This window comes from Scyliorhinus canicula, chromosome 20 (genome assembly GCF_902713615.1).
Source record: "Scyliorhinus canicula chromosome 20, sScyCan1.1, whole genome shotgun sequence".
NCBI lineage: Eukaryota > Metazoa > Chordata > Chondrichthyes > Carcharhiniformes > Scyliorhinidae > Scyliorhinus > Scyliorhinus canicula.
Window position 1 is genome coordinate 14,270,850 of NC_052165.1, and position 23,663 is coordinate 14,294,512.

Sequence of the window (23,663 nt, forward strand, 5' to 3'; positions counted from 1 at the left end):
TCCGGTCCGGGTTCTTCGCCTTGACTACACACATACAATGCACACCCGTTAACATATATATAAGTAAAGAGAGGAGTGGGGTGGGAACAGATCGCAGGACCGAGACCTTCATGCCTCCGACAAGTGGCCGACTTTCCGGAGAGGTAAGGCAAGCACATAGTTAAAATGTTCTTTTGACAACACCTGGTGAAATAAATGTGTCTTTGCTTCTGGAGTTGAAGTCTGCAGGTGCGCCCGCTGCAATAATAAGCTGGTTAAAATGCATGTGTGTGTGTGGATATACACAAAGCAAAATTAAATGTGTGTGGGGGGGGGGGGGGGGGGGGGGGTGGTTTGTGCAAAAAATAAATAAACATTGTGGAGCCTGGGTGAGGGTTTGGCGCCGGGATTTGTTGTGTGTGTGTTTCTCGTGTGTTTTATTTGACCAGACTGGCAAATGACACTGGGTTCTTCTTCTCTTTCTGTCTTTGCAGATGCAGCAGCCAGCCTGGTTGTGAGGGTCCCGGGGAAGGCTGACCCGTGGGGGTGGGGGTGTGTGTGTGTCCCCCTCTCTCTCTCTCTCTGTGTGTCCGAGCAGCCGGACAGCCATGGCAGCGGGTGTGGCCGCCTGGCTGCCCTTCGCGCGGGCCGCCGCCATCGGCTGGATGCCGGTGGCCAGCCACCCCATGCCCGCCGCCCCCAGGGAGCGCCGGCGGCCGGGCGACGGCCTGGTGGTGCTGAACGTGAGCGGCCGCCGCTTCCAGACGTGGCGCAGCACCCTGGAGAGGTACCCGGACACGCTGCTGGGCAGCTCGGAGCGCGACTTCTTCTACAGCGAGGAGATCGGCGAGTACTTCTTCGACCGCGACCCCGACATCTTCCGCAGCATCCTCAACTTCTACCGCACCGGCCGGCTGCACTACCCGCGCCACGAGTGCATCGCGGCCTACGAGGAGGAGCTGGCCTTCTTCGGCGTGGCGCCCGAGATCATGGGCGACTGCTGCTACGAGGAGTACCGCGACCGCCGGCGCGAGAACACCGAGCGGCTGCTGGACGACGCCGAGGACCAGCTGGGCGCCGAGAGCCGCCTGCCCTGCTTGACGGCCCGCCAGCGGGTGTGGCGCGCCTTCGAGAACCCGCACACCAGCACGCCGGCGCTGGTCTTCTACTACGTCACCGGCTTCTTCATCGCCGTCTCGGTCATGGCCAACGTGGTGGAGACGGTGCCGTGCGGCGCGGGGGCGCGCACGCTGCCGTGCGGCGAGCGCTACGCCCTGGCCTTCTTCTGCCTGGACACGGCGTGCGTGCTGATCTTCACGGTGGAGTACCTGCTGCGCCTGGCCGCCGCGCCCAGCCGCGCGCGCTTCGTGCGCAGCGTCATGAGCGTCATCGACGTGGTGGCCATCCTGCCCTACTACATCGGCCTGGTGATGGCCGACAACGAGGACGTGAGCGGCGCCTTCGTCACGCTGCGCGTCTTCCGCGTCTTCCGCATCTTCAAGTTCTCGCGCCACTCGCAGGGCCTGCGCATCCTGGGCTACACCCTCAAGAGCTGCGCCTCCGAGCTGGGCTTCCTGCTCTTCTCCCTCACCATGGCCATCATCATCTTCGCCACCGTCATGTTCTACGCCGAGAAGGGCTCGACCGCCACCAAGTTCACCAGCATCCCGGCCGCCTTCTGGTACACCATCGTCACCATGACCACGCTGGGGTAAGTGCTGGGTTGGGGCCTCGCCTGCCTCCTCCTCCTCCTCCTCCTCTTGGTTATTTACCAACCCTACCTGTGACAACCCAACAAGGTCCACATGAGCTGCCACCAAGGAGCATGCTTGCAAGCCACCTCATGTTCCACGCAGCACCTGTCCACGGTTGTTGGGTAAGACTTTGTAAGATTTCTTACTGGTTATTTAGAGTCACTCTTTTGCACCGACATCCCCCCCTGAGAGGTCACCGAGCTTCAAATTCTGTGGGAAGGGAAGGTGTGAAAGTAGCGCCAGCACTTTTGAAATGTTATGATGTGGAGGTACCAGCGTTGGACTGGGGTGTACACAGTAAGAAGTATCACAACACCAGGGGAAAGTCCCAACAGGTTTGTTTCGAATCACTAGCTTTCGGAACACAGCTCCTTCATCAGGTGAGTGATCATGGAGCTGTGCTCTAAACGCTAGTGAAGCGAAACAGTCCTGTTGGACTTTAACCTGGTGTTGTAAGGCTTCTTACTATACTCCTCCTGGTTATTTAGAGTCACTTATTTGCACCAACACCCTCCTGTGTGGCCAATGAGCTTCAAATTCTGTGGGAAGGGAAGGTGTGAAAGTAGCGGCAGCACTTTTGAAATGTAATGATATGGAGGTACCAGCGTTGGACTGGGGTGGTCACAGTAAGAAGTCTCACAACAACTGGTTAAAGTCCAACATGTTTGTTTGGAATCACTAGCTTTCGGAGTGGAGCTCCTTCAGGTGAGCGGTGAAGGAGCTGCGCTTCAAAAGCTAGTGATGCGAAACAATCCTGTTGGACTTTAACCTGGTGTTGTAAGGCTTCTTACTATATTCCTCCTGGTTATTTAGAGTCACTTATTTTCACCAACATGCCACCTGTGTGGCCACCGAGCTTCAAATTCTGCGGGAAGGGAAGGTGTGAAAGTAGCGCCAGCACTTTTGAAATGTTATGATATGGAGGTACCAGCGTTGGACTGGGGTGGACACAGTAAGATGTCTTACAACACCAGGTAAAGTCCAACACGTTTGTTTCCAGTCACTAGCTTTCGGAGCGTAGCTCCTTTATCAGTGTGTGATGAAGGAGCTGTGCTTCAAAAGCTAGTGACTGGAAACAAACGTGTTGGACTTTACCTGGTGTTGTAAAACGTATTACTGTACTCCTCCTGGTTATTTAGAGTCACTTATTTGTACCAACATCCCCCTGTGTGGCCAGCGAGCTTCAAATTCTGCAGGGAAGAAAAGGTGTGAAAAAAGCACCAGCACTTTTGAAATGTTGGTACACAGTTACAATTTTTCCATATAAACAGCACTGTATGTTTACAACCCAACACACGTGGATAGATGCTCTGTTAGACATTAGGTATCTTGGAGCATGCTCCTTGGTCGCAGCTCCTCTGGACCCAGTGGGCTGCCACAGGTAGGGCTTGTTGTGGGTTCAACTGGAAGCTTTGGCTTGCCATCTTTAATTTGCTTTTTGATTGGAGCCAGGTCCCTCATTGATCAAGACCAGCCCTGCTCTGAACTTATTGGTGTTCTGTCTGCGTGTGTCGATGATGTGGAGAAGGTGCGAAATTAATCACGAATACCAATCCGATAATGTGTTCACAGTGAAGTGTCCCTCCAAGTTCACACATCAATGTGGGCACAAAGAAAAGGGAGCTGGCCACAGGCTAATTGAAAGTTTTTGATAATTTCACCCCTGATTGGTGAACGGGACTGGTTTAGCGCAGTATGGGGCTGGTTTAGCACAGTGGGCTAAACAGCTGGCTTGTATTGCAGAACAAGGCAGCAGCGCGGGTTCATTTCCCGTACCAGCCTCCTCAAATAGGCGCCGGAATGTGGCGACTAGGGGCTTTTCACAGTAACCTCACTGAGGCCTACCTGTGACAATAAGCGAGTATGATTATTATTATTATTACTGATTGTTTGACGTAATTCTGGAAACGTTTGAATCTTATGCTCTTTCCCCAGCCATCAGTATGTGTGGTTTCAGTACATATCAGTACATAATTGATCTATGCCCATAGTTTTGCAATGCATTGTGGCAATGACTCTAGCTCCAAAAGTAACTGGCATCACTCTGTTGCCACCACACTTCACATTCTACTGGGAAGGAAAGGTTGGAAAGAAGCACCAGCACTTTTGAAATGTTGGTACGCAAAGTTACGTTTTTTCTAGATAAACTGCATTGTATATTTCTAACTCAACAAATGTGGATAGGTGCTCTGTAAAACATGAGGTAGCTTGGAGCATTACCTTGGTCCCAACTCCTCTGGACCCTGTGGGCTGCCACAGGTAGGGATTGTTGTGGGTCCAAAGCTTTGACTTGCCTTCTTTGAATTGCTTTTTTATTGGCTTCAGGTCCCTCGTTGAATAAGACCAGCCCTGGTCTGAACTCTTTGGTGTTCTGACATTGTGTGTGGATGATGTGGAGAAGGTGTGAAATTAATCACGAATTGTATTTCGGTCATGTGTTAGCAGTAAAGAGTCCCATCAAGTTTCACACATCAGTATGGGCACAAAGTAAAGGGAGCTGGCCACAGGCTAATGGAAATTTGATAATTTCACCTAAGATTGCTTGACATAATTTTCACAAGTTTCGAAGACCAGTTAAATGAACATTGATTTATTTGGACTGACATCACTGTGGCCACCAAGCTTTACATTCTACTGGGAAGAAAAGGTGTGAAAGAAGCACCAATACTTTTGAAATGTTGATATACAAAGTTACAGCCATATTTATTTCTAGATAAACTGCGTTTGTATGTTTCCAACCCAAATAATGTGGATCACAAGGTACCTTGGAACTTGGTTGTAGGTTTCAGCTCCTGTTGTCTTAGTGGCTGTCACAGGTAGATATTGTTGTGGGTCCAAAGCTTTGGCTTGCCCTCTTTGAATTGCTTTTTGATTGGAGCCAGGTCCCTCATTGATTAAGACCAGCCCCGGTCTGAACTCTTTGGTGTTCTGACATTGTGTGTGGATGATGTGGAGAAGGTGTGAAATTAATCAGGAATACCAATCCAATAATGTGTTAGCAGTGAAAAGTTCCTCCCAAGTTTCACACATCAGTATGGACCCAAAATAAAGGGAGCTGGTCACAGGCTAATTGAAAGTTTTTGATAATTACATCTGATTGCTTGACATAATTTTGGAAAGTTTGGATCTTGTCCTCCTTCCCCATCCATCAACACACGTGATTTCAGTACATAATTGATTTATGCCCATAGTTTTGCAATGCATTGTGGCAATGACTATAGTTGTGAAGTAACTTTTTCGAGACCAGTTAAATGAGCGTTGATTTATTTGGACTGACATCACTGTTGCCCCCACGCTTCAAATTCTACTGGGAAGGAAAGGTGTGAAAGAAACACCAGCACTTTTGAAATGTTGATATAGAAAGTTACAGCCAGATTTTTTACTAGATCAACTGCATTTGTATGTTTCCAACCCAAAAAATGAGGATGTGTTCTGTACAACATGAGGTACTTGGAGCGTGGATCTTGGTTGCAGCTCCTCTGGACTCTGGCTGCCACGGGTAGGGATTGTTGTGGGTCCAAACCTTTGGCTTGTCCTCTTTGGATTGCTTTTGTTTGGAGCCAAGTCCCTCATTGAATAATACCAGCCTTAGCCCTGAACTCTTCGGTGTTCTGACATTGTGTGTCGATGATGTGGAGAAGGTGTGAAATTAATCACGAATACCAATCCAATAATGTGTTAGCAGTGAAGAGTTCCTCCCAAGTTTCATACATCAGTATGGACCCAAAATAAAGGGAGCTGCTCACAGGCTAATTGAAAGTTTTTGATAATTACATCTGATTGCGTGACAGAATTTTGGAAAGTTTGGATCTTGTCCCCTTTCCCCAGCCATCAAAGTTCAGTACATAGTTGATCTGTGCCCATAGTTTTGCAATGCATTGTGGCAATGACTGTAGCTCTGTAAGTAATTTTTTGGAGACCAGTTAAATGAGTGCTGATTTATGTAGACTGACATCACTGTGTTGCCACCAAGGGAAGGAAAGGTGTCAAATCTTGGTATGCAAAGTTGCAACCAGATTTTCTCTAGACCAACTGCATTCTATACTTTCAACTCAACAAATGTGAATAGGTGCTCTGTAAAACATAAGATAGCTTGGAGATCAAATGCGATATGATGACATGCTGTGTCTGTTGAACCATAAAATGGTATTTCTCTCCGATATAATTGAACAAAGCATGCATCTTCTCGAGTGGATAATGAGAATCAAACTTAGGTCCTTTATGCCCAGCAAAAGTAAAGACATTGGAATGAAAACAATCTTCTTCCTTCAATTTCATCCATTTTATCAGGTGTTTCCATAGTGTTAGTTGATCACCGTTCTCCATCTCCTCTCTCTTCCAATCCCGTTGCTTTTAAGTCTCTTATCACGGCATCTTTTCATCTAGTTGTAGGCCTTCCTCTACTCCTTCCTGGCAGTTCCATTTCTATTATCACCAAACTTTCCCTCTTTCTCCACAACAGATGACCATACCATTTCAATCTCTTGGCTACTTTATTTGATGCTCCCACAATGTTAATAATGTTGCATTTCATCTTCCTCAGGAGGAGACGGGTGTTAACAGGTTTTGCACTGAGGTGATGTCTTACACAAAACTTTGCTGCAAAGAATCTTGTGATAATTAGGACAGACGACAATCATGGTGCAGATAAATTGGACTTCCATGTTGTTCAGGGCATTACACCTGTTTTCCAACAATAATTATAAACTTTTAGTTCTGTTTTGTAAACAAAATACATGTGTATGTATAACATTTCAAAACACGAGTAAGCATTTTACGAAACATTGTGCAGTTTAGATCAGGTCTTGAGAGGAATGCTGGTATGCTATGAGAAACCTAAAAAAACTGGCTTGTTTTAAGAATATATTTTTATTCGATTTTTAACATTTCAACACAACAAAGTAAAACGACAAAAAAACCAAATGCCCCCCCCACATCCTTCTACACCCTGATAACAGAGCAAACACCATTCCATTCGCCCCCACCCCAACCCCCACGATCCCCCCTATGCTCCCCTCTCGTCCTATCAGCAGCTGATGGTAACCAGCTCTTTAAAGTGTAATATAAACAGACCCCATCTCTTGTGGAACCCCTCACCCTCTCCCCTCAAAATGAGCTTAGTACAGGAACTCCATCATGTGCCCAGCCATACTGAGGCAAAGGGCGGAGAAACTGACCTCCACTTGAACAAAACCCGCCTGCGAGCAATCAGCAAGGCGAAGGCTAAAACATCTGCCCCCGCTCCCATCTGCAGCTCCTGCAAGACCTAGACCCCAAATATGGCCCAACAGGGAATTGGGCTCCAAATCCACATGCAGGATCGCGGACATGCTGAAAAACAATCTCCAAAACAGTCTCCAACTTAGGGAAGGACCAGAACATATGTACATTATTGGCTGGACCCCTCCCACACCGTTCACAAATGTCCTCCACCTCCTCAGACAACCAATTCATTCTCAGCTTCACCAGGTGCGCTCCGGGTACCACTTTTAGCGATATCAACCCCAGCCTTGCATACGAGGTTGAAGCATTCACCCTCCGAAGGACCTTCCACCGCAAGCCCTCCTCCAGCACCATCCCTAGCTCCTCCTCCCATGCCGCCCTATCCTCGCCCAAAATCCTCCTATGGATCGCAGATGATCCCCCCCCTCCCTCCAGCCCCATCACCGACAGCATCCCCTCCAACAACGAGGAGGGTGGTGCCACGAAAAAGTCAGGAAAACCTTTGTCACAAAATCCCGCAGCTGCATATAACTAAAGGCCTTCCCCCGCGGAAACAAACCTCCCCGTCAACTCCAAAACTAGCTGTAATCTCTGGATACATCCTACAGAATATTGGCTGGATAAGAGTGGGGTAGAATATAATAATTCTTGAAGATAAGCTCCACAGCAGAAATGACTGTGAAGGTATATTGTTGGAAACTGATGAAAAGGTGAATGTTTGAATAGTTATCTATAATTGATGTGGATTTAAAATAAAATTCTTATGCATTCAACGGTCAGAGAAGGTTGCATTATCATTTAATATAAAATATATAATGTATATGTATTCTGTTGTATTGGATTTTATTAATTTACTTTACTAATGATTGTATTTGGGAGGGACTTATAAAGTTATCAAGAAAGGAGGTGCCAAAAGGATTGGGAAGATTTGAAAATTTAGCAAGGGATGATGAAGAAACTGATGAAGAGAAAAGAGGATATGAGAATGAATATAACCAGAGACTTAAAAACAGATTGTGAACATTTCTATAGGTATGATGTCACAAGGGGCCGGTACTGGAGGGGCGGATTTTCGATACTCCCTTTTTCATTTTTTAGATTACGTCCGTCTCTCACTCAACATGGCTGCTGAGCACAACTAGCTCTTACATAAAATGGCTGCCAATAATTCCAGAAGAAACTGTTGACTTTCAACCGGAATTGAGTCCACATCAATCTTGGAGATGAGGTTCAGCTGTGTATCCGTGGATAGACTATATAAGTTGAGCAATAGTGAAGGACGGAAGCCTTCGGGTGGAAGCGAGGAGGATGTTGGATTCCTGTGTGAATTACTTGCTGTGTGCTTTGCGGATTACGACCAAGGAATCCGCTTTAGAACCTGACTACGGACTGTATGAGAACCTGCCTCGATACCTTGAGCTCTTTTTCCATTCATACCACCATTAACTTGGATACGTGGCTGCACGTGTGTTAATGAGTAAGTTGTTCATTGGATTGACTTGGTCTTCTGGTTACTTACGTTGTGTCTCTAAATCCCACCTACATCGTTGCCCAATCCCTTGCAACGTCACAAGGAAGAGATTAGAGCAAATGTGGATTCTTTGGAGGCATGGCATGGAAATGGGGAAATTATAATTATAGAATCGTGGAATAGTCATAGAACATAAGGAGGTCACTTTGTTTACCATATCAATGCTGACTGTCTTTATCACAACATAGAGAGTCCCAGATAATTATCCAATTCTGTTTCGAAGGATGCAATTGAATCCTTCTCCACCACATTGAGGTTGTCAGAACCTTCCAGATCAGAACCACTCACGACATAAAAATCCAGTTTCAGCAAGCAGTGTGGCTAAAGAGGAGCTTAGAGGCTATGGTTTAGTTCATTTTTGTGACACTGGGAGTAACAGAAATAAAATGGTAATGGAAAGAAAATGGTAAAATGAAATGATTTTTGGCAAAAGGCAGAGAAATAAGACGGTGTAAAATCAACCCTCAAAAGTTGGCTAAGCTCATCTGAATGACCTCTTGCGATAAAAAAATATTTTTCTCATGTTCCCATTGGTTTGTTTGGCAATTATCTTAAGTTGATATCCTCTATTTCTCAGCCTATGAGAACAGTTCCTCTCTATCTACTCTGTCTAGACTGCTCACGATTTTGAAATAGTTGTATCAGATTTTCTCTCAGCCTTCTGGATTTGGATTTGTTTATTGTCACGTGTACCGAGGTACAGCGAAAAGTATTTTTCTGTGTGCAGCTCAAACAGATCATTTAGTCCATGAAAAGAAAGTAAGTAATAGGGCAACACAAGGTACACAATGTAAATTGAAGCATTCAGGAGCATAGTATTAATCAGATCAGTCCATGCGAGGGTCGTTTAGGAGTCTGGTAACAGCAGGGAAGAAGCTGTTTTTGAATCTGGTTGTGCGTATTCTCAGACTTTTGTATCTGCCGCCCAATGGAAGAAGTTGGAAGAGTGAATAAGCCGGGTGGGAGGGGTCTTTGATTATGCTGTCCACTTTCCCAAGACAGCGGGAGGTGTAGATAGAATCAATGGATGGGAGGTGGGTTTGTGTGATGGACTGGGCTGTGTTCACAACTCTCTTCTGTTTCTTGTGGTCTTGGGACGAGCAGTTGCCACACCAGGCTGTGATTCAGCCAGATAGGATGCTTCCTATGGTGCATCTGTAAAAGTTGGTAAAAGTCAATGTGGACATGCCGAATTTCCTTAGTTCCCTGAGGAGGTACTGGCGCTGTTGTGCCTTCCTGGTCATAGCGTTGAAGTGGGTGGACCAGGACAGATTTTTGATAATGTGCGTACTTAGGAATTTGAAGATGTTAACCATCTCCACCTCGACCCCATTTATGTAGGCAGGGGTGTGTACAATACTTTGCTTCCTGAAGTCAATGACCAGCTCTTTAGTTTTACTGGTGTTGAGGGAGAGATTGTTGTCATTACACCACTCCACTAGGTTCTCTAACTCCCTCCTATGTTCTGACTCGTCGTTGTTCGAGATCCGACCCACTGCGGTTGTATCGTCAGCAAACTTGTAGATGGAGTTGGAGCTATCTTTTCTTTAAAGAGAACACCCCCAGTTTCTCAATCTATCCATGTATCTCAAGCCCCTCATCTAAGGCACTATTCTCATCAATCATTTCTACAACCTCTGGCTGAACCAGCATTTTGTAAGGGTTCATCAGAAAAAAGGGTTTGCCATTTAGGACTGAGATAAGAAATTACTTCACTCAAAGATTGTGAAACTTTGGAATTCTCTAGTGCAGGAAGCAGTGGACCTCAGATGTTTGAGTACATGCAAATGAGAGATCGACAGATTCTTGGATATTAAGGGAAGCAAGGGATATAGGATTAGGGTGGGAAGGTTTAACTAAGGTTGAAGATTAGTCATGACCTTGCCGAATGGAGGAGCAACCTTAAGGGACTGAATAGGCTATTCCTGTTCCTATTTCATATGTACCCCAAGGCCCATGCTCACGTTGGAGAATATGATTGACAGTGCTCTAGTATTTCACCTATGTGACCATTTTTCATGTTGTACTGCAAGTTGGATGTTGATTTCCCAGGGGGGCCCTTGTGACTGAACCAGCTCCTGCTGTAACTGGATGACTACTTTCCAGCAGCATCACAAATTAGTGATCAAGATCGGGAAACTTGACTGATTTTCATGCTCTCTGGTCCGGTTCTAGATTACGGCAAATTGCAACTTTCCAGAATAGTTTGCTCATTAGTGCATGCCAGATTTACGAAACCGTTTGGGAGATTTCTGTACTTGTACACATAATGTTGGCTAAAGTTAATGGCATCAAGAATTTTGTTTTGTTATCTGCAAGTACAGTATTGTGAATTTGTCAGAAGATTCATTTAGTCTATTACCAAAATAATGGTATTAGCTGGACGTACCGCTTGCCTAATTAACTACAGAATGATGGGCATTTCAAGTTTTAACGCTTTACTTTGAGAGAAGACAAAACACGACAATTCTAAACATTGGCTTTGGCTGAGACAATTTTGAGAGTATATTTTTCTCTGTTCATTACAAAAAGAAGGTATGAGTAGTAAATGATTTTCCCTGCTTTAAATTTGCATCTACTTGTCTCCAGAAATAGTGTGCGGAGGAAAAGATATCATTTAGTCTCTTAGCTCATTCTGTACATGACAGAATCCATAGGCTCTGCAGGCAGAAAATTCAGTAATAGAGAGGCTTATTGAACTGATCACCATCCTTAAATTCATCATGGTAGACACACAGGTCAGATGCTAAATTATTAACTGCTGTTTAAAATAGACAAGGTAGAATGCTTAAAATATGCCGCTTTCGTGTTTCACTATAGGTTAAAAATAACCTGAATTATAGTACAGCTATGCCATTATTAATGACGCATAGTTGAAGAGCACGAGTATTAACTCATGTTTATTATTAGAATGTTGTACCACCTAGCATTTTGATTGTTCCCAAGTTTCTTATTGAAAATAGAGGCATAAATCATCACTACTTTTGGTGGCTTGTGGTAATTAAATACACTGTACCTCATTTCTGTTTCAGATGCTATCCTGCGTCTGGCTTTGCACATGCAAGTGTATCCATTCAAAGTCACCAGAACCCTTTTGCAGCTGTGAATCAAAGAAAATAATAGATTTTATGGTTTCATAATAGCAGCAACTTTTACTATACTGGTGCAGTGCACCTAATATTGAAATGGTTTGTTCGGAAGTAAAATGTATTGCTCGCATCTATCCGTTCTATAATAGTAGGACTAACAATAGAATAAATGGTAATCTCCAGCGAATGAATGTGGTGGAGTCTGCCACATTCCTGCTGTTTCACTTGAAAATATTAGTGTAGTGATTCTGTGCGGTGCAATAAGTGACAGTCTAGGTAATTTAGGTAGTTAATTTTATCCACAACGCTGAAATGATGCTCAAGTTGGGTAAATCATCGACAAAAAATTGCAAGAATTTGGTGTTATTTTCAAAATAAAAACAAAAAGTGGGATTTCACTTTTGTAAGGTGAAAGCCATCAGTGATTATCTTCAAGGGTATTTGCAATTTCTGTCGAAAAACCTACCCAAATTGTCAGGTTGCAACACGTCAGTGGGAAGGAATCCAATTACTCTTCACTGCTGAGGCGAAATCTAATAGATGCTGTGCAAGCTTTTGAGGCTAGACACTGTGACGATTTTGTAGTCCATCCTATTAATGAATTGTATTTCTGCAACATACCTCACTCTACTTATTCATTGAAGAGATAATAGAAAATAACTGGTATCTTTATAAAGTCATAAATAATATGACAGCAAGTTAGCATGTGCATGGAGATGTGACAGATTTATATGTTTATATGCATTTTCTGTTTGTGTCAGTGCTTCGTTTTCTTCTGAAAAATTGAGACAAAAATAGACTAACTTTAAAACACCACTCCAAATTACAGAATCTGAACTTCTGTGAGGTGAATATTTGAGACTCAGCTGTCAAATTCAGCAAGATCAGACCTTTCCAATTTTTATAAGCTAGGATACTGGGACATTGGTTCTCTGTCGGTAATTATTCAAAATGAAACTGGGTGATTCCCACACTTCGCTTGAATTTGTGCACATACGTTGTCCTGACAATAGAATAATTGGTAATGTTTAAGTTAATGTTGACATTATTTCCCACATCCATGTTTCACTGAAAATGTTAGTCTAGTGGTTCTGAGTGGTACAATAAATCAGCATACCATTCTTTCACCTTGTGTTCCATTCAATCCAGTTGTTGGATTGAAAATTTCCTACACCATTTGACACCAAATGTTCCAACACGAAATGAGTTTGGACAGTCTCAACCCAGGTCTTAGTAGGTCGAGGCCATGACACAGAATTCCAAAGAGTTTTCAAACGCTGACAACCTTGTCTAAGGAAAGAATCAAAATGTGTTCCCATAGTAAGTTATGGGTAACGGCACGGTGGCACAATGGTTAGCGTTGCTGCCTCACAGAGCCAGGGACTCTGGTTCGATTCCGACCTTGGGTGAGTTGCGGATTGCACGTTCTTCCTGTGTCTGCGTGGGTGCTCCGGTTTCCTTCCACAGTTCACAGTGGAGGTGAGGCGGATTGGCCATGCTAAATTGTCCCTCAGTGTCCAAAGATGTGTAGGTTAGGTTATTGGATTGTGGGGATTGTCCGAGGGAGTGGGTCTGAGTGGGTTTCTCTTTCGGAGAGTCCTTACAGACTTAGACTCTCAATGGGCTGCAGGGATTCTATGGTTTCATGTCGTTGACGCAGAGGTGATAAAGGTTTATTCTGTATCTTGCTATTCTCCAACTAATCTCAGTGTTTGAATCTGACACAAATAACAGATTATTCAATTCCCATGATGGATTTCCTTCACATTGAGGACAACAGTTCGCCAGAATGTAACTCAGTCATCGTTGCCCCTTCATTTTCCTGTTTATCTATTGTTCTCTTTAAGACTATTCGAAATAATTTTGAGTGTGACATATTAACTGACCAAAAATATTACAAGTGTCAGTTTGGGGAGGTGATGGCACAGCGGTATTGCCACTGGACTAGTAATCCAGAGACCCAGGGTAATGCTCTGGGTGCCTGGGTACAAATCCTGCCATGGCAGATGATGAAATTTGAATTCAGTCAAAAATCTGGAATTAAAAGTCTTAACGAAACGATTGCCGTAAAAATGTAAAAATGTTCGCTAATGTCCACTCAGCTCGAGGGCCATCAGTGATGGGTAACCATTCCTGCACCTGTGTCAAAAGGTGCAAGTTTAATGAACAAAGAACAATACAGCACAGGAACAGGCCCTCCGGCCCTCCAAGCCTGCGCTAATCACGTGTCCTATCTAGACCAATCGCCTCTATCTTTCTATGCCCTGTCTGTTCATGTGCCTATCCAGATAAGTCTTAAAGGTCACTAACGTATCTGCCTCAACCACCTCACGTGGCAGCGCCATTCCAGGCCATCACCAACCTCTGTGTAAAAAACTTTCCCTGCACATCTCCACTGAACCTTTTCCCTCCTCCTCACCTTGAACTTGTGCCCCCTTGTAATTGTCATTTCCGCCCTGGGAAAAAAGACTCCAACTGTTGACCCCAACTATACCCCTAATTATTTTATAAACTTCTATCATGTCGCCCCTCAGCCTCTGTCTCTCTAGGGAGAACAATCCCAGTTGATTAAATCTCTCCTCATAGCTAATACCCTCCATACCAGGCAACATTCTACTAAACCTTTTCTGTACTCTCTCCAAAGCCTCCACCTCCTTCTGGTAGAGCGGTGAGCAGAATTGGACACAGTATTCCAAATGCCTAACCAACGTTCTATATAACCGTAACATAATCTTTGAGCTTTTATACTCGATACCCTGTCCTATGAAGGCAAGCATGCCATATGCTTTCTTTCCTTCCATTTCCACCAGTGCTGCCACTTTTAAGGATCTGTGGACCTTCACTCCCAGATCTCTCTGTGTCTCTATGCTCCTGATGGTTCTACCATTTATTTTATATTCCCACCTGAATTGGATCTACCAAAATGCATCACCTCACATTCGTCCGAGTTAAATTCCACCTGCCATTTCTCTGCCCAACTTTGCAGCCTATCTATATCCTGTTCCAAGCACAAAATCTGGGTTGACATTTGATCATGGTACTAGGGAACCTTTTGTTGGCAAAAGTGAATCTTTCGTCATCCAGTCTCGAAACGTTCGCTCCCTTCTCTCTCCACAGATGCTGTCAGACCCGCTGAGATCGTCCAGTATTTTCTGTTTTTGTTTCTGATTTCATCATCTGCAGTAATTTGCTTTTTATAACTAGAATAATGTCAGCTGTCGTTTATTAAAAAATTTAGCTTGTCATGTATCTCCATAATTTATGTTGGTTTTAGGACCCTGAGGGTAACTTGGCAGGAAATAGATGAGATCAAATCTATCACTCATTTTACAACCAGCTAATTTATTATTCTTATTGAAATAAGTGGAAGGATTGCATAGCTGTTCTGATCCCACTGTTCTCCTGCGTATGTTATGTTCAATTTACTCCCTCCTCTGTTTTAACTTCTTTCCTATCTAGATTTTTATCTTACCCTCCTGTGACATTGCTCCTACTTATTAGTCATTCGCCATGATATTGATAGAAGGTTGCAGCCTACAAGCATTTGTCTTATTTCAAGCTGATAATGTGTCCTGCACTTATGTATTGTGTACAGAGTGAGTCATTAGATCTTCATTGTTTCTGACTTGAAAGTTTACCAGACTGATTCCTGGGATGGCAGGACTGGCGGATGAGGAGAGATTGACTCGGTTAGGATTGTACTTGCTGGGATTCAGAAGAATGAGGCGGGGATCTCATAAAAACCTATAAAATTCTAACGGGACTAGACAGGGGAGATGCAAGAAGGATGTTCCCGATGGTGGCGGTGTCCAAAACCAGGGGTCACAGGCTAAGGATACGGGGTAGACCATTTAGGACAGAGAATGCAGAGAAATGTCTTCAGCTGGAGAATGGTGATCCTGTGGAATGCGTTATCGCACAAAGTAGTTGAGGCCAAAACATTGTAGTTTTCAATAAGCAGTTATATATAGCAAAGGGGGGGGGGGGGGGGGGGGAGGCAGGATTAGGCTATTGAGTTGGATGATCAGCCATGATCATAATGAATGGTGGAGCAGGCTCGACGGGCCAAATGGCCTCCTCTTATTTTCCATGTTTCTATATTTCGAATATCAGTTGCCTTCTCCTGATCTGCATTCAAATCTTTAATAATGTGTTTAGGCAGCAGTCCCTTGAACAATAGAATTTATAATGGATTATCGTTTGCATTAAGCAATTATTGTTGTTTGCACTAGCTTTGACTTGGAGTTTGGGTTAAATAATTCTAGCTGCAGGGATTTATTTGTGGAGGACTTTGAACATTGTGTATTGAAGAAAACATCTAGTGTTATGTTTTTATGCTAATTTAAAAGGGCAAAAATCTGGGAATATCGAATCAAATTAATTTATTATATTTCTTGCTGGTAAGATTGTCCACTAATTCTGCAGTTACATGGACTGAAACAAAACAGAAGACTGTCTGATTTCGTTTCCCACCCACCTCTGGCAATTGGTGAGGCATTCATCAAGCAGGTCAACTCAGGATCAATAAAACACAAACAACACAGTGGTAAGCAGCTCAGTAATTATATAGATGAAGTGAATACATATACAGCACTATCACTGACTAAAGCAAGTATTTAAGAAAACTGATGCAGTCACCTCTTTGATATCTACAATTGGCAAATGTGAACTTCATGCAAAAGCCTAAACTTTTTAGAGCCAATGGAGGAGAGGATAACTTTCGCATTTGCAGTCATTTTCATATCAGTTTGTTACACAGAAAATTATGGTTTTGGTTGGACCCGTGTCAATTTCAAATACTCACATGACTTTAGCAAGCCAATAAATCTTTAATACCAGTGAAATACATTAATTTTACCAGTGTTCAAGGTTTGGGCTTGCTGAAAATTTGAAATAGCTATATGAAAAATTCTACTCAGTACAATTGAAGTTTTTTTTATTAATTGTTCAGAATAATTTATTAAAAAGGAACATTATTGTAGAACTCAGATAAATGTGGAGGCATTGTACATTAATCTTGCTCATTTTCTCTCCCACTGATAGACATTGCAGTATGCACAATAAATTATCTGTGCATGATATTATGTTAATGTAATCTTCTGAATGGATGCAGTTGCAACATACAAATGGAAGGGAAAAAAGGTTTTGTTGGAACATGGCAAAAGCCAAAATATGCATGGCGTGAATATAAGCAGGACTTAGACGAAAACGTGGCACGTTAGAATGAAGTGGCAGAAAAGTAATTACACCAGGAGCATGAATAGCCATCATAGTGAAGAGTCACAGCTGTGTAAGTAATAGAACTAACAAGTGAAATGGAGGGAGTGGGGCTTAAGAAGGTAGGGATGTGAGGTTTGTGAGTGATCAGTGAATGTGGATAATTTCCTTACAGCAGTAGGCTCCTTGTTGTATTGTTCTGCCTTATACTTCTTTAACATAATTTGGAGATGTAGATAATCTGGATAACAGTAACTCTTTTGCGGGACAGTAGGACATGGGTGGGGGGGACAGAATTATGACAAGATGAGAGATGAGGAAAGCTGCCATTGACATCAGACAACTTTCTGTGGAAGTGAAACTATATTGCTTACAAAGGGCGAGATCGGACAGTCTTGACACGCCCGACTGGGGATGCAACAAGGCCGTTAAATCTCTTGAGAAGCCTCTCGCGTGATTTGTGACGCTCGGGTTGCCTCGCGAGATCTTGCGATCTGGATCCTGCCCTCACTGGGCGGGATCCAGATTTGCATATTTAAGTGAGCCTGGCATCAAACGCCACCGCCTGGGCGCCCTCACTGTGAACCAGGCGTAACGGCACCTGGGGGTCTCACAGGCCATCAGAGGCCTTAGGGTGGTCGGGCTCTGGGCAGGGTGGTACCCAGGCACTCCCACTGCCACCTGGGCACTTTGGCACTGCCAGCCTAACACCCTGACAAGTCACCTGGGTACCCTGGTGGTGCCAGGCTGGCAGTGCCAAGGTGCCTGGGGGGCAGGTTGCCCATGCCAGAGATAGGCCTGGGGGTACCCTGCCCTTATGAAGTGGGGTGAGGGGGGCTCGATGACCCCTTAACATGTAGATTGGGGGGCTCGAGCGATCGGGGCGGCATTTGAAAATGGCACTCCAATCTCTTCCTACACAGATGAGCTGAGCTTGTCAGTATACGAAATGAAGTTAAGTGCGGCCTCCATGACGTGTTCCTCGCTGGGGCCAGGAAAAAAAGAGTCCCGTTTGATGGTGGGTTGAACTCGGCGCTGCAGGCACTGAGAAACACCCTGCTAAATGCGTCCGAAACAGGACTCTTTTCTTCCCCCCGTTAAGTCTTAATTCCTATGTATTGGCTCTTTGGAAAATAGTAGCAAAAACATACCGGTATTAAGGTTAATTTATTTATCAATGCTTTCTTATTACTCTCGTAATACTGGAAAAAAAAGAAAAAACAAATCACAGATAATTAGGATTTTAAGGATGAACTTTCTCTCGATTAATTTATTCTGATAATATGGTTGCTTTCTTAAGTGTGGTTTGGATCTTTTTTGAAATTTCATGTATCTTTCTTCATTACCTTATTTTTAATTTAATTTGCGACATGCATTTTTCTTTGCGTTTTTGAATTCTTTTCATAAAATTCTTTTCATATTTTAGAAATCACTGTTTTCTGCCATTGGTAGTGACTTTTATGCTGAAAAAACATGTTTACATTTTATAAATTTGTGTCACACTTTTATGATTCTGTGAAATATGTTCATATTTTTCTTTCTTTACTTCAGGGTATATGCATTAAGCTATGTGGTTGGTGGTTTCTTAAATCCTCAATATGTCATCTGGGAGGTGTGTGCACATTTCCATCTGGAAGCGCACCTTCCTGCCACCTATCCTGGTCAAGCAAAAAAAATTGCTCTGCACCCAAACTTGAAACGGTTGTTAAACAGATTTCCTAAGGAAAAGCTAGGCTTTGATGTGTGTGGATGAAGATTTTTGAAGCTGTTTATGCGTTGCCCTGCCCTTTTCAATGAGGAACAGAGCTAAGGGAATGTTAGCTATAAGGACACTTCTTTGCACTCATATATTCATACGAGACTCCCTTCAAACACTTTTCCTTTAAAACTAACAAAACCTAATGTAGCAGGCAGCCTGAATTCTTGGTGTTTCGGATTTAACAGTGCATTGTTGAATAGATCTATATACCTTCACTAAGGTAATATCACCAAAGTGCATGAGACGTCAGGATGTAAGTTGTGCCTTTACCTTTCCAATAGGACCTGCAAGGTGAAAAATACACTTCCTAGCCAAACCTTGTGAAGTAATCAAACCTCTTTCTGCAGTGTGACACTTCTGATGGGGTGCTGAAGATTGCACTCACTGCCTGTTCCACTTCCCTCCACAAAACCTGGGTCATCATATTATGGGTGCTTGTCACCTCAGGTCCCAAAAATCCAGTTCAGGACCTTATTCCTAAAGACATGCATGAAGCACCAGTAAACCCAGATGGCTTTATATAATCCTCTTCAATACTGCTGTACCTGCATAAAAATGACCCTTTAGGCGGCAATGCTTTAAAGCTGCAGCAGTGTTATATTTCACTCCCTTCCAATTCTAATCAACTAATAGTTAGTGATGTTACCCCTAAAAACTCATCCACACATAACCAATGAGAGCAGGTGACTTAATATTACACACATAGTTTAGGTGTTTGAAAGTGTGGGGTTAATGTGGGACTGATGAAACAGTACTGCTCACATTATGATGTAGACAGTCAAAAGGGAGTAGTAGAGTGTAATAGTATGTGCAGTCGAAGTCAGCATGAAGATAGCACCTAGTCAGATATTTATGTATAATGATAATCTTTATTGTCACAAGTAGGCTTACATTAACACTGTCATGAAGTTACTGTGAAAAGCCTCTGGTCGCCTGTCATGGGAGTGTTCCTTTAAGAAATGTTTTTGTCTTATCACATAGCTTCAGTGATGTCATTGTGTGGATGGAGCTGGGCTGTGGCTCTATGAGTTTTAACTTTCATTTTGGGTTGGAAGCTGGCTGTGGCTCTGAGTTTTACTTTTGCTTTGAGTTTGAACTGCTTTGTACTGCACAGGTTGAAAAGAAGGGTTCCTCCATCGTCATTTTAAAAGCTGTTTCCAGACTGGTAACTTAAAAGAGATAACTGCTTTCTGGAAGGAATTTAAACCTGCTGTTTTGGAAAGGGGACAAGAGTATAAATACCAAGTCTTGAGTGCTGTGTGCTGGGCCACACCTTTGAAAAGAGGTACTAGTTTTTACTTGGATCTTGTTATTAAATTGGAACAGTAAAGGGGGATTCATTAAAGGTTAGACATAAATTACTGCAGCTGTGTGGGGTTTTTATGTTTGCAGTTGATAAAAGTGCTTACTGTGTGTGTTTATAAAAATGTTAACTAAATTCGTAGTATAAAGTTTGTTTTTTGATTAAAAGCTCCTAAGAACTCTGTTTAATAACATCTGAAAGGCACACTCTTGTGCTCATCATAACCAAAATCAATATACAGTTGTAGGTCAGGTGAACTCCATGATATACTTTGGAGTTTTCTAAACCCTGGCCCATAACACATCACATTCCTGCACCTATTTGGGTACACAACGGGAGGATTCAGAATGCCCAAATTACCTAACAGCACATCTTTCGAGACTTGTGGGAGAAAACCGGAGCACCCGGAGGAAACCCACGCAGACACAGGGAGAACGTGCTAACTCCGCACACTCAGTGACCAAAGCTGGAATCGAACCTGGGATCCTGAAGTTGTGAAGCAACAGTGCTAACCACTGTGCTACCGTGCCGCCATATAGTCATGTGTTATTAATAAACAGTTATTGTTCAACCATGTAAGCCTCTAGGCCACTTCATGAGACAACATACGACCTTACAACAAATAGTATGTACAACACAGGAACAGTTTATTCAGCCAGTCAGTTCCTTGCTGGTGTTATGCTCAACATCAGCCTCTTCCCATGCTGCTTCCATTCTCATCAACATATCCTTCCCTTTCGTTTTTCTCATGTGTTCTTCGTGATTCTCCTTTGTTCAGCTGGTAGCAATGAAATTACTTGGGAAGATGGAAGTTCAGTCCCACTGCTAATCTGCCAGCGGGGCGAGGATCCATTTATTAACCTCATTAAGTGTTTTGGGACACAACATCGATGTTGTACCCTTGACTGATGTGTGCAGCTTTGTTTTAATGATTTAATCTGCCAGTTAAAGGTCCCTCACTGAATTTCTTTTTGGAGGCACTGCCCACAGCATGGACCATAAAATCTGCTCAAAAATCAGAATACGACCAATGCTGGAAATCTGAAATGAAAACAGAATGCTGTAAAAAATTATCAGGTTAGGAAGCATCAGTGTTGAGAGAGAAACAGAGGGCACGTTTTAATGGCCTTGTTACGTTCGACTTGGTGTCGTGATGAGGCCGTTGCATCCTGTGAGAGGCCTTTCGTGAGATTTTCAATGAAACGCCTCGCATGATTTAAGGGAGACTTGCAAGATGTCATGATCTGGATCTTGCCCCCACTGGGCGTGATCCAGATCAGCATATTCAAATGAACCATTAGGTTCATTTAAATATGCAATCATGAGATTCTCCTCGCACCCAGGACCTAGCGGCTGCGACTGGGAGACCTCACCAGGGCACCGTTTAGTACTGGTTTCCACAAACGTGGACTAGTCGTAATGGCACCTGGGGGTCGGGGATGTGTGGGGGGTGGGGGAGGAAAGGGGGTGGGGAGGGGTGTCTCCCCCCTGGTGGTCAGGGCAGGATGATACCCTGGCACTTCCTCTGAAACCCAGCCATTTTGGCACTGTGAGGCTGGAAATTGTAACATATAAGGACATGGTAACAGAGGTTCTAAACTTGCAACAAAATTAAGATGAGAGGCCAACATTAACAATCCCTGTGGTGATTTGACACCTTTCACTACTATGGGACCTCTGCCAAAAAATATTTCTGGATATACCTGATTATGTCAGAGAAGACTTGTTTTCATTGCCTCCGCATCGTAAGGCAGGCTGCCATAAAATTGTGTCAGCAGCTGCATGCTGACCTGTCGAAGAGGATACTGTAGAACTGAAGGTTACCACTGCATGAAACCTTTTTGCTCCCTTTCAAACTACTGCAGGAGGCATCTGCTACATCAAACAGTGCGCACACAAACAAGTGACAGACGTCAGCAGCAACAACATCATCACTTTTTTTGTGGAAAGGAGACATTAGTTGGACAGGACACAAAGGTATCAGTGGGAGGTAGGGCTCCTTCAAATGAAAAAAATGAAATGAAATGAAAATCGCTGATTGTCACAAGTAGGCTTCAAATGAAGTTACTGTGAAAAGCCCCTAGTCGCCACATTCTGGCGCCTGTTCGGGGAGGCTGGTACGGGAATTGAACCTGCGCTGTTGGCCTACCTGGGTCTGCTTTAAAAGCCAGCTATATAGCCCACTGTGCTAAATCATGCACAATGCCACAAATGCTACCCATGAGAATGCTACCCATGTAAGCATTAAATGCCTCTGTATCAATCCTCTAGCCTTTCAACAGAAGGGATTTTCACTCAATTACATTTGCTGTGACACCTAACCACAAAAGGTTCATTATGCCCATCACTGACAGCTATCCCGGAAGCAACCACAATGCCTTGGTTGTTTCGTATTCCTCAAGGAGATCAAACACTAGATGGATTTTTTGTTAAGAAAGTGGTACTATCCAGTGCATTGATTGCTGCTGACCCTGCTAAGACATCTCAGCCTTTTTGCCTTGTTATGTGTTTACTCGATTAAAAAAAGAGTATTAACATACTACATATGAAACAATGCTTAGTGATCATTCATCAATAAATATGTATGTTCAAAAACAATTTCTAATTGCAGAGCTATCAACATTGAATTCTGTTGACAAATAAGCATTGAGATCTAAACTGCACTGTACATTGAGGGTAAATCATTGCATATAGATCTTAAAATCAAACAGTGTGTATGTAATTTTCGATCACTGCACAAAGCTCTTCATTTGTTCTTGTTTTGTCTGAGCTGAACTGATAACATTTAGCTCTCTGGTTGAATGATCCAACATTATTATGGCTATTAGAATTTAGTGCAGTAAAATTTCCAGTGGTGCTCAGATTTTTATGATCATTGATGAGACTTTGAAATGTGAAATGTTTTTTAATTGAGTGACAACTTTATCTTGATCAGTGTTTTATAGAATCTGTTTCTAATGTTATGGGCCAGAGTTTAGAGAACCCCAAAGTGTATCATGGAGTTCACCTGACCCACAACACGGCCCACTCGACAGGTGTGGTACAGTAGAAATGGAAAAGTATTTTTGAAAGCAAAACAATGTTTATCCTGGTGGCTGGTTATTTCAGCCACCAGGAAAGATTAGGAAGTGGCTATTGTGTGGCAAGAGGTATTCACTGATCACCTGGCTCGTGACTCTCATTGTACAATCCACATACACATGTACACTATGCTTTTAACAGAAGGCATGTTGTCACATGGAATGTCATCAAGCAGATCCTTGGGTACGAAAGCAAACTCTCCTGCCTGAACTGCTCTGGAGGAGTCCTGCGGTACTCTCCATAGCGTGTATCACAGTTTGTACTGTCTGCTGCATCCTGCTCGACTTCTTCATCAGGAGAGTCCAGCCCTGCCAGAAGGTGTATAGTGAGTAGCTGAGGAAGAGGAAGTAAACGACAAAATCCACTTTCTGGCCAGGCTGTTCGTTATTGGTTCATCTGACTGCAGCGTCAGTGAAAGTTACCTCAATTACCCAGTCAATAACAGACCCAAACCTCTCCGTCCCTCTGTTATGGACTGTCACAGCATCCTCTTGGCAACAAAACTAGCATTCTGAACCAATTTTATCAAACAAGCCACCCAATGTTCCATAAAACAGTCAACTGCTCAACCTTTTGCATTCCTTTAGTATTTTCCTTGGCGGTAGCTTTACTTGGCCGAGTACTCAGTGCCACCCAATGGTTACAATATAACTGGTGGAAGGCTGTTGACGCAGATTACACATGGCCTTGTAGGATGATCTTGAGCAGCTTTGGCCCTAGAAGGGCA

General features: G+C 43.5%; 1 protein-coding gene across 2 annotated transcripts in view; it reads left to right on the forward strand.

The window, feature by feature from the left end:
- The first annotated feature begins 5 nt into the window (after window positions 1-5).
- kcnd2 (potassium voltage-gated channel, Shal-related subfamily, member 2) overlaps window positions 6-23,663 on the forward strand; it is a 507,327-nt gene continuing 483,669 nt past the window's right edge. For both annotated transcript variants that reach the window (XM_038780043.1, XM_038780044.1), the window contains exons 1-2: window positions 6-143; window positions 474-1,690. In XM_038780043.1, coding sequence (XP_038635971.1) covers window positions 588-1,690 — 1,103 coding nt within the window. In that variant the 5' untranslated portion in view covers window positions 6-143; window positions 474-587. The remainder of the gene's footprint in view (window positions 144-473; window positions 1,691-23,663) is intronic.